At 45.8% G+C, this 10,131-nt stretch overlaps 1 protein-coding gene across 1 annotated transcript in view; it reads right to left on the bottom strand.

The window, feature by feature from the left end:
- The window catches only part of DOPEY2 (dopey family member 2), a 133,644-nt gene extending 129,402 nt beyond the window's left edge, over window positions 1–4,242 (bottom strand). The window contains exon 1 of the mRNA XM_011987750.1: window positions 4,079–4,242. Coding sequence (XP_011843140.1) covers window positions 4,079–4,216 — 138 coding nt within the window. The 5' untranslated portion in view covers window positions 4,217–4,242. The remainder of the gene's footprint in view (window positions 1–4,078) is intronic.
- Between the last annotated feature and the right edge of the window lie 5,889 nt (window positions 4,243–10,131).

Genomic DNA, 10,131 nt, shown 5'->3' with positions numbered 1-10,131 from the left:
TCATGCCTGTAATCCCAGCACTTTGGGAGGCCAAGGCGGGTGGATCACCTGAGGTCAGGAGTTCAAGACCAGCCTGGCCAACATGGTGAAACCCCATCTGTATTAAAATATATATATATATATTCAGAAATTAGCCAGGCATGGTGGCTAATGCCTGTAACCCCAGAGTCTGAGGGATGAGAATCGCTTGAACCCAGGAGGTGGAGGTTGCAGGAGCCAAGACTACGCAACTGCACTCCAGCCTGGGCGACAGAGTGAGACTCCGTGTCAAAAAAAAAAAAAAACAACCTGAGGCCAGGCGCGGTGGTTCACGTCTGTAATCCCAGCACTTTGGGAGGCTGAGGCGGGTAGATCATGAAGTCTGGAGATTGAGACCATCCTGGTTAACATGGTGAAACCCTGTCTATACTAAAAATACAAAAAATTAGCCGGGCATGGTGGCGGGTTCCTGTAATCCCAGCTACTCGGGAGGCTGAGCAGGAGAATGGCGTGAATCCAGGAGGTGGAGCTTGCAGTGAGCCAAGATCGCACCACTGCACTCCAGCCTGGGCGACAGAGTGAGACTCATCTCAAAAAAAATAAAAAATAAAAAATAAACCCTGAAAATAAGTATTGGTGAGGATGATACTAGGAAATTGGAACGTTCACGCATTGCTTTTGGTGGATATGTTAAAATAGTGCAATTGGTGGCTCCTTAATAAGTTAAACATAGCATTTCCATATGTCCCAGCAATGCCACTTCTAAGTATGCATCCTGAAGAGTTGAAAACTGAGGTTCAAACAAAAGCTTGTACACGAATGCTCATAGCAACACTATTCACAATAGCCAAAAGGTAAAAATCTAAATGCCCATCAACGGATCAATGGATAAAGAAAAATGTGGCTTGGTGCGGTGGCTCACGCCTATAATCCCAGCACTTTGGGAGGCTGAGGCAGGCAGATCACTGGAGGTCAGGAGTCCAAGACTGTCCTGGCCAACACAGTGAAACCCTGTATCTACTAAAAATACAAAAAGTATCCGGGTGTGGTGGTGTGCACCTGCAGTCCCAGCTACTCGGAAGGCTAAGGCAGGAGAATCGCTTGAACCCAGAAGGTGGAGGTTGCAGTCAGCTGAGACCGTGCCACTGCACTTCAGCCTGGACGACAGAGCGAGACTCCATCTCAAAAAAAAAAAAAGAAAAGAAAAGAAAATGTAACTTACCCATACAACACAGTATTATTCAGCTATAAAAAGGAAGGAAATTCTAACACATATCATAACATGGATAAACCTCAAGAACATGATGCTAAATGAAATGAACCAGTCACAAAAAGCCACATACGGTATGATTCCATTTCCATGAAAAGTCCGTACAGAGGGAAAGTAGATTTGTAGTTACCAGGGCTGGGGGGAGGGGGGAATGCGGGGAACTGCTGAATGGGTATGGGTTTCCTTCTGGAGTGATGAAATCGTGTGGAACTAGAGAGCAGTAATGGTTGCACAACATGGTAAATGTACTAAAGGCCACTTAACTGTGTACTTTAAAATGGGTAAATGGTGAATTTTGTGTTATGTGAATTTTATCTTGATAAAGAAAAAGAAAAAAACAGAAATAATGAAGACTGTTCCCTCCCTAACAATAAATATGCTGTTTGGCTGGGCACGGTGGCTCACGTCTATAATCCCTGCACTTTGGGAGGCTGAGGTGGGTGGATCACTTGAGGTCAGGAGTTCGAGACCAGCCTGGCCAACATGGTGAAACTCCATCTCTACTACAAATACAAAAAAATTAGCTGGGCGTGGTGGCGGACACCTGTAATCTCAGCTACTTGGGAGGCTGAGGCAGGAAAATCGCTTGAACCTGGGAGGCTGAGGTTGCCATGAGCCAAGATTACGCCACCGCACTCCAGTCTGGGTGACAGAGCAAGACTGTCTCAAAAAAAAGAAAAAGAAAAAGAAAAAGAAAAAAAAAAGTAGTCTGTTCTCATAAACCAGGAGGGCTGAGTACTGAAACAGTAAAACATCCAGAAGAATGTGGGACTCAATGGGGTTCTACTGCTTCTCCCTTTCCCCTAAAAGAGCAATCCACCTTCATGCAAGTCTGTGAATGCAGTCTTCAATCACCTGGAGAATTCCTGAGATGGAGCTGCACAACCAAAGAATTTGCAAGCCCTTATTTCCTGTTTTAAAGACCTTAGAAACATTTATCCACCCCAGCCAGCATGAGGCCGTAACATTTACATGTCGCAAATATGCCTTGCAAAAGACCAGCAGCTTACCGGCCGAGCTGTAAGAGCTGCCTATCTCCAGCATGCCTGATAGCCATCTGTGGGGGCTGCAGGGTCAGGCTGCTGAAATTCTTTACTCACCCCAATTCCCCTGGCGTGTTTGGCCTGGGGAGCTGAGATCTGCAGAGTAGAGTGAGACATCTCCTAACTCCCACCTAGCGCTTGGGCTCCAAACTCAGGTCCTGTCCAAACAGCAACAGAGCCAGGTACAGTTTCTCTAAGCCCAAACATCATCTACTTACATCTTGTAGCAGTCATCTGAGCACTTGAAGGTCCCTGTGTCACTTTCTTTCTGGGAAAGAAAGGATGGGAAAATATAATGCTCCCATCTACAGGTCACTTATATAGAGGTATGGTTCCTAACCTTTTTGGCACCAGGGACCGGTTTTGTGGAAGACAATTTCTCCACAGATCGGGTGGCAGAAGGGCAGGAGGGCGGAAGGTTGGTTTCAGGATGAAACTGTAGATCTGCTGTTGTACCACCTCAGATCCTCAGGCATTAGTTAGATTCTCATAAAGAGTGGCCAGGCTTGGTGGCTCACGCCTGTGACCCCAGCACTTTGGGAGGCCAAGGCAGGTGGATCACTTGAGGTCAGGAGTTCGAGACCAGCCTGGCCAACGTGGCGAAACCCAGTGTCTACTAAAAATACAAAAATTAGGCAGGAGTGGTGGCACATGCCTGTAATCCCAACTACTCAGGTGGCTGAGGCTAGAGAATCGCTTGAACCTGGGAGGTGGAGGTTGCAGTGAGCCGAGGTTGCGCCACTGTACTCCAACCTGGGCAACAGAGTGAGACTGTCTCAAAAAAAAAAAAAAAAAAAAGTCTCATAAAGAGCATGCAACCTAGATCCCTCGCATGTGCAGTTCACAACAGGGTTCATGTTTCTGGGATAACCCACTACCACCACTAACCTGACAGAAGGCAGAGCCCAAGCGGTAACGCCCGCTCATACCGCTCACCTCCTGCTGTGCATCCCCGTTCCTAACAGGCCACAGACTGGCGCTCATACCGCTCGCCTCCGACTGTGCGTCCCCATTCTTAACAGGCCACAGACTGGCGCTCATACCGCTCGCCTCCGGCTGTGCGTCCCCATTCCTAACAGGCCATAGACTGGTACCGGTTAGCGGCCTGGGGGTTGGGGATCCCTGATATAGAGGACAAGGTCAAGCCCACATTTGACCAGTTTTGGTTTTCCTAGATCTGATTCCATACACACACACACACACATGCACACACGTACACACGCACAAGCACACACATGCATGCACATGCACACACACACAAGTTCTGGGCAGATTTCAATATTTATTTCAACTTCTATTCTTCTAGGAGTTACCAGACAGCAGTAAAAGGATCAAAAAAGTAGATCAAAGAAGAAAAATAAATAAAAATCCTAAGGAGTATACAAAGAACAGTCTTTGAATGCCTAATTTGACAATTTTAAATTGTATCTTGTCTAGACATAAATATTGTTAAGAAAAAGATTGTTTAACTACATGAACACCATATATAATTTTATGCTCAGAAAAAGCTGGAAGGAGGTACATACATTGATAGGTTAACAGTGGGTAACACTGGAGGACAGAATTATGAGTGGTTTTTTTTCTTTTCTGTATTTTCTAATTGTTGTAATCATCATTGTATATATAATGGTAGTTCTTTGAAATAAAATAAAGATTATACTGTATAATATGTAATAATATAAAGATTATAAAATACAAATAATATAACCATGTAATTTCTTGTAATAATAAAAAGACAATTACGTCCCCACCTCCACGCAATCCAAATAGGATACACCCGACATACCTTGTTGAGTTTGCCAAGTGAAGATATGAGATCCGCCCATTCACTCGAGGACTCAAAATTTCTCAAAGCCTTTTCAATCACTGAAGAGTAGCTTCTGTATCTGTAATCATTTAAGAGCTCCTGCTCTTCTGGATCCATCTTACATTCTCACAGCAGAAAAGTATCTAAAAGCAAACCAAAAAATAACCACGAGAGAGCCATTTGGGCATACAAATCATTCCCAACCCAGAGCTACAGAAGACAGGTGTCCACAAACACTATTGTGCACAAACTCACTGGGCAATCCTGTTCAAATATTTAGCAAGGCTTCTGGGCCAGGCACTGTGGGAGATGAAAGATAAACAGTTCCCACCCTCGTGGATTCTGGGGGAGAACAGGAAACAGGAGTAGACAGCATAAGAGTGTTAGGGCTCCAAGTAATTGACAAAACTAATTCCAGGATCAAAGCTCCAAAGCTGCTAGACTATATGTTGTCGCCAGCTGGTAATTTTGAATGAACACGGCCCCTCCTATCATATGGAATTTTTTATTTTATTTTTTATTTTTTGAAGGCAGGGTCTTACTCTGCCACTCAGGCTGGAGTGCAGTGGCATGATCATGGGTGACTGTAGCCTCGACCCCCTAAGCTCAAGTGATCCTTCCTTCCACCTCAGCCGCCCAAGCAGCTGGGACTACTGGGATGCGTCACCATACCTGGCTGTTTTATTTAAAGTGTGGCAGGCATCTACCCAGCATGCCTTGTTCTCCTTTTCTGTACTAAGGGAGTACTGGTTTTGTTCACAGTAACACTATAATTCCCAGACTCCCTTGCATCTAGGTGGCCATGTGATAGCTCTTGACCAATGAGATGTCAGTAGAAGCTGTGGGTCAAAAAGGCAATTGGAAAGGAGGCAGACTCCCTGGCATAAGCCTTTTGCCCTCCATTCTTCTTCTTTCTGCCTGGAACAAAGGCATGATGTTGGAGTGAAGCTACATCTTGCAACTGTCATGAAACATGCACAAAAGTCACAAACTAACGATGGCTGAGTGGAATGACAGAGCCCCTGCAGCCCCAGATGGCATGGTGAAGGTACCACACGCCAACTCCGGATGCTGTAATGTCTGGTGTATGTTTTCTGCATATAACAGCTGTTTAAGCCTCTGTTCAATCAGGTTTTCTGTTATAGCCAACCACAATCCTAATTGATATATGAGGACAAACAGTATTTCACTAGTACGCTCAGTCTGAAAGGAAAGACAAATACAGAGCAATGCTATACAGTTAAACACGAGTGAATGCAGTTAGCTGGGTAGATTGCTAAACAAGTTGGATGTAGTCAATCAAATAAAAAGGCAAATATGGTAAATGGAAGAAACTGAACTGAAGGTACAACACGTTCTTTAAGCTTGAGTCTTTCATTTACGGGCCAGTACAGTTATAAAAATTTCATGAAATCTCATACTTCAATATCCAATCACTCCAGACTCAATCCAATCTTCACCAGGCCACCACTACTTTCTTTCCTTTTTTTTTTTTTTTTGAGACAGTCTCTCACTCTTACTGCCCAGGCTGGAGTGCAATGGCACAATCTCGGCTCACTGCAACCTCTGCCTCCTGGGTTCAAGCGATTCTCCTGCCTCAGCCTCCCAAGTAGCTGGGGCTACAGTCACGTGTCACCACACCCGGCTAATTTTTGTATTTTTAGCACAGATGGGGTTTCACTATGTTGGTCAGGCTGGTCTTCAACTCCTGACCTCGTGATCCGCCCACCCTGGCCTCCCAAAGTGCTGGGATTACAGGCATGAGCCACCATGCCTGGCAACCACCACTACTTTCAAGTCACCAATGGCAGAGGTCCTTTCTGTTTCCTCACTTTACCTCTCAGTAGCACTCTGCGGCAGACCACTTCTTCTCCAAGCAGCCTAGCAGCCTCCGCTTGGCCTACATACTCCTCTGGCCCCTCCAGCCCAGAGCTTGTTTCTCACCTACCTCTCTGAAGTTCTTTCCTCCTCCTCTACCAACTGCTAAATACATTCCCTGGCGGCCGGGCATGGTGGCTCACACCTGTAATCCCAGCACTTTGGGAGGCCAAGGCAGGCAGATCACTTGAGGTCAGATATTTGAGACCAGCCTGGCCAACATGGTGAAACCCCATCTCTACCAAAAAATAAAATAAAATAAAATAGCTGGGCATGGTGGCACACACCTGTAGTCCCAGCTACTTGGGAGGCTGAGGCATGAGCATTGCTTGAACCCAGGAGGTCGAGGTTGCAGTGAGCCGGGACTGTGCCACTGTACCCCAGGAAGGGTGACAGAACAAGACTCTGTCTCAAAAAACAAAAAACAAAAAAAAAAAAGAAAGTGAAGACTTTGGAAGGTGATTACGTCATGGGATTAATGTGCTTTTAAAACGGACACTAGCTGAACGGAGTGGCTCACATCTGAAATCCTGGGAGGCCAAAGCAGGTGGATCACTTGACTCCAGGAGTTCGAGACTAACCTGAGCAACATGGTGAAACCCCATCTCTACAAAAAATACAAAAATTAGCAGGGTGTGGTGGTGCATGCCTATAGTCACAGGTACTCAGGAGTCTGAGTTGGGAGGATCACTTGAGCTTGGGAGGTTGAGGCTGCAGTGAGCCATGATCATGCCACTGCACTCCAGTCTGGGCAACAGAACGAGACCTTGTCTCAAATAAATAAATTAAAGAGACCTGAGGGAGCCTGGCTGTTCTTTCCACTGTGAGGACACAGCTAGCAGGCCCTACCAGACACTGAATCTGCCAGCACCTTGATCTTGAACTTCTCGGCCTCCAGAACTACAGGAATACATTACTGTTACTTATAACAGAAATACCTAGTTTACACTATTTTGTTGGAGCAGCCTGAATTAACTAAGACAAGCATCCATCAACAAAATATGGTCTATCCACAAAGGAACACTGAGGCAATGGAAAGGAACCAGGTACTGATACATGCTGCAACATGGATGCACCCTGCAAACACACGCTTAGTGGAAGACGCCAGACACACAAGACCAGACATTGTAAGATTCCATTGATATGAAATGCCCTCCACAAGCAAATCTAGAGATGCAGTAGGTTAGTGGCTGCCTGGGTGTGGTGAAAACAGGGACTAACCGCCATTGGGAATGGCGATCTTTCTGAGGTAAGGCAAATGTGCTAAAATGGGATGATGGCGATGCTTGTACAACTCTGTAAATGTATAAAAAAAATCACTGAAATTATCTGGGCACAGTGGCTCATGCCTGTGATCCCAGCTACTCCAGAGGTTGAGGTGGGAGGACTGCTTCTGCCCCGCAGCTTGTGACCAGCCTGGGTAACATGGCAAGACCCTTTCTCAAAGACAACAACAACACTGAATTACATACTTGAATGAATTTTATGAGCTGCAAATTATAGCGCAATAAAGCCGTTTAAAAAATAAAACTAGGTCGGGTGTAGTGACTCATGCCTGTAATCCCAGCACTGTGGGAGGCTGAGGTGGGTGGAACATGAGGTCAGGAGTTCGAGACCAGCCTGGCCAACATGGTGAAACACCATCTCTACTAAAAATAGAAAAATAAGCCGGGCATGGTGGCTGTAATCCCAGCTACTCAGGAGGCTGAGGCAGGAGAATCACTTGAACCCGGGAGGCAGAGGTTGCAGTGGGCTGAGATCGCACCATTGCACTCCAGCCTGGATGACATAGCGAGACTCTGTCCCAAAGAAATAAACAAAAAAACCCACTAAACTCTCAATTCCATCTGCTCAATATGCTCCTTCTCCAGTCTTTCCCTTCTCAGAAAGTAGCCCCTTCACCTGTGGGATCATTCTAGACTCTTCCTTCTCTTCACCTGCCACGCTCAACCCCAGTCCTGTTTGTCTCTTCCTCCTAAACACCTGTTGACTCAATTCCTCTCCATCTCCGCCGCACCTCAGTCTGGGCTGCCTGTTCCCTGCATGTTTGCAGAAGCTTCCCAATGATTCTCCCACACTTGCCCCTTTCCAGTGCCTTTACACACAGTGCTCCAAGAATCCTTTTAAAACATAATGCATACAACTGCCATGTTTAAAATTGTTTCCATAAAGCTTCAAATAAGGCCGGGTGCAGTGGCTCACGCCAGTAATCCCAGCACTTCGGGAGGCTGAGGCGGGTGGATCACCTGACGTCAGGAGTTTGTGACCAGCCTGATCAACATGGAGAAACTCTGTCTCCACTAAAACTACAAAAAATTAGCCAGGTGCGGTGGCACATGTCTGTGATCCCAGCTACTCGGGAGGCTGAGGCAGGAGAATCGCTTGAACCTGGGAAGTGGAAGTTACAGTGAGCTGGGATTGCAGCACCACACTCCATCCTGGGCGACAGAGCGATACGTTGCCTCAAAAAAAAAAAAAAAGAAAAGAAAAGAAAAGAAAAGGAAGCTCAAAACAAAACCAAACAACCCCTTTTCCAGCTTACAAGACTCTACCCACTTCTCACTGCACCCTCCAACCCCAGGACAAACCCATCCTGCCACAGAGCCTCTGCATTCATGCCTCTCTGCAAAAATATACTGCACCTTGCACACCCAGCCACAAAATAAGACCGTCTACTCAAGCTTCCTGGGAAGGCCTGTCCCTTTTTCTGAAATAACTGCCTTCACACGTTTTGAAAATATTAAGGAAAAGATGGTAATGAGAGCTGGTAGTTTGTTCCTTTTGCCAAGTAAAGACTAAGTTGATATATCCAAACAGTCCATACTATATTTTTTCCAGAAAATTCACAGTTCTGAAACCCAGCATCTCTAAACCACCGCAATACTCCAATGGGGCACAGTCTGCTCACTCTTCTAAGTGTCTAAACATGGGAAAGAAACATAAATAAGACAAGGTCCCTACTCTCATCGTTCACAGCCTAATAAAAGTAGAAGTACATGGTCCCTACTCTCATCATTCACAGTCTATTAAAAGTAGAAGTACCTAAATACATAATTCCAGTTTAATGTGGCTCACATTAAAATACCTAAATACATAATCTCAGTTTAACATGGCACACATAAGTGTCAGAGGGTGGAAAAAGTGACCTTGCTCTTTTTAACACACATAAGTGACAGAGGGTGGACAAAATGACAGAGTCTGATGATAGCAAGAGGAAACTCAGCCACTGGCAGGGGAGTCCTCAAAGTTCAGAGGTGTGGGCGGCTGGAGTTACCAGGAAGAGGACTGTGATAAGGTGTGTATTGACAATAAGGTGTGTATTTAGAAGGTGGGGTGGCAAGGGACGCCACTGCTCATGACAAGGAGGGCATCAGCCAGGTAAGAGCAGGTAGCTGGAGCAGTTCAATGTTATGGTTGGCCATATGAAGAAAGTGCTATTTGATGTAACTACCAGCACAGGTGAGAAGTTTGGAAATTGTGATTCATGCAAGCTCCTTTATTTCAAAATATGGGGCACGTGGTATGCTACCAAGCAAGTCTTCTGGGCGAGCTTGGAAAATTCACCATTTTCCAAGAAAATGCATGCATTTCTTTTTTTTCTTTCTTTCTTTTTTTTTTTTTTTTGAGATTGAGCTTCCCTCTCGTTGCTCAGGCTGGAGTGCAATGGCGCAATCTCAGCTCACCGCAACCTCCGCCTCCTGAGTTCAAGCGATTCTCCTGCCTCAGCCTCCTAACTGGGATTACAGGCATGTGCCAACACACCTAGCTAATTTTGTATTTTTAGTAGAGATGGGGTTTCTCCATGCTAGTCAGGCTGGTCTCGAACTCCCAACCTCAGGTGAACCTCCTGCCTCGGCCTCCCAAAGTACTGGGATTACAGGTGTGAGCCACTGTGCCCGGTCTCCTTTTTGTTTTTGTTTTTTGAGGTGGAGTCTCACTCTTGTCACCCAGGATAGAGTAAAATGGTGTGATCTTGGCTCACTGCAACCTTTGCCTCTCGGGTTCAAGCAATTCTCCTGCCTCAGCCTCCCAAGTACTGGGATCACAGGCGCCCACCACAATGCCTGGCTAATTTTTTAAAAAATATTTTTGGTAGAGACAGGGTTTCATCATGTTGGCTAGGCTGGTCTCAAACTCCTGACCTAAGGTGATCC

This window comes from Mandrillus leucophaeus, unplaced genomic scaffold (genome assembly GCF_000951045.1).
Source record: "Mandrillus leucophaeus isolate KB7577 unplaced genomic scaffold, Mleu.le_1.0 Scaffold315, whole genome shotgun sequence".
In the NCBI taxonomy this organism is placed as follows: Eukaryota; Metazoa; Chordata; class Mammalia; order Primates; family Cercopithecidae; genus Mandrillus; species Mandrillus leucophaeus.
The sequence above is the reverse complement of the archived record's forward strand: the minus strand, read 5'-3'. Positions and strand labels throughout refer to the sequence as shown.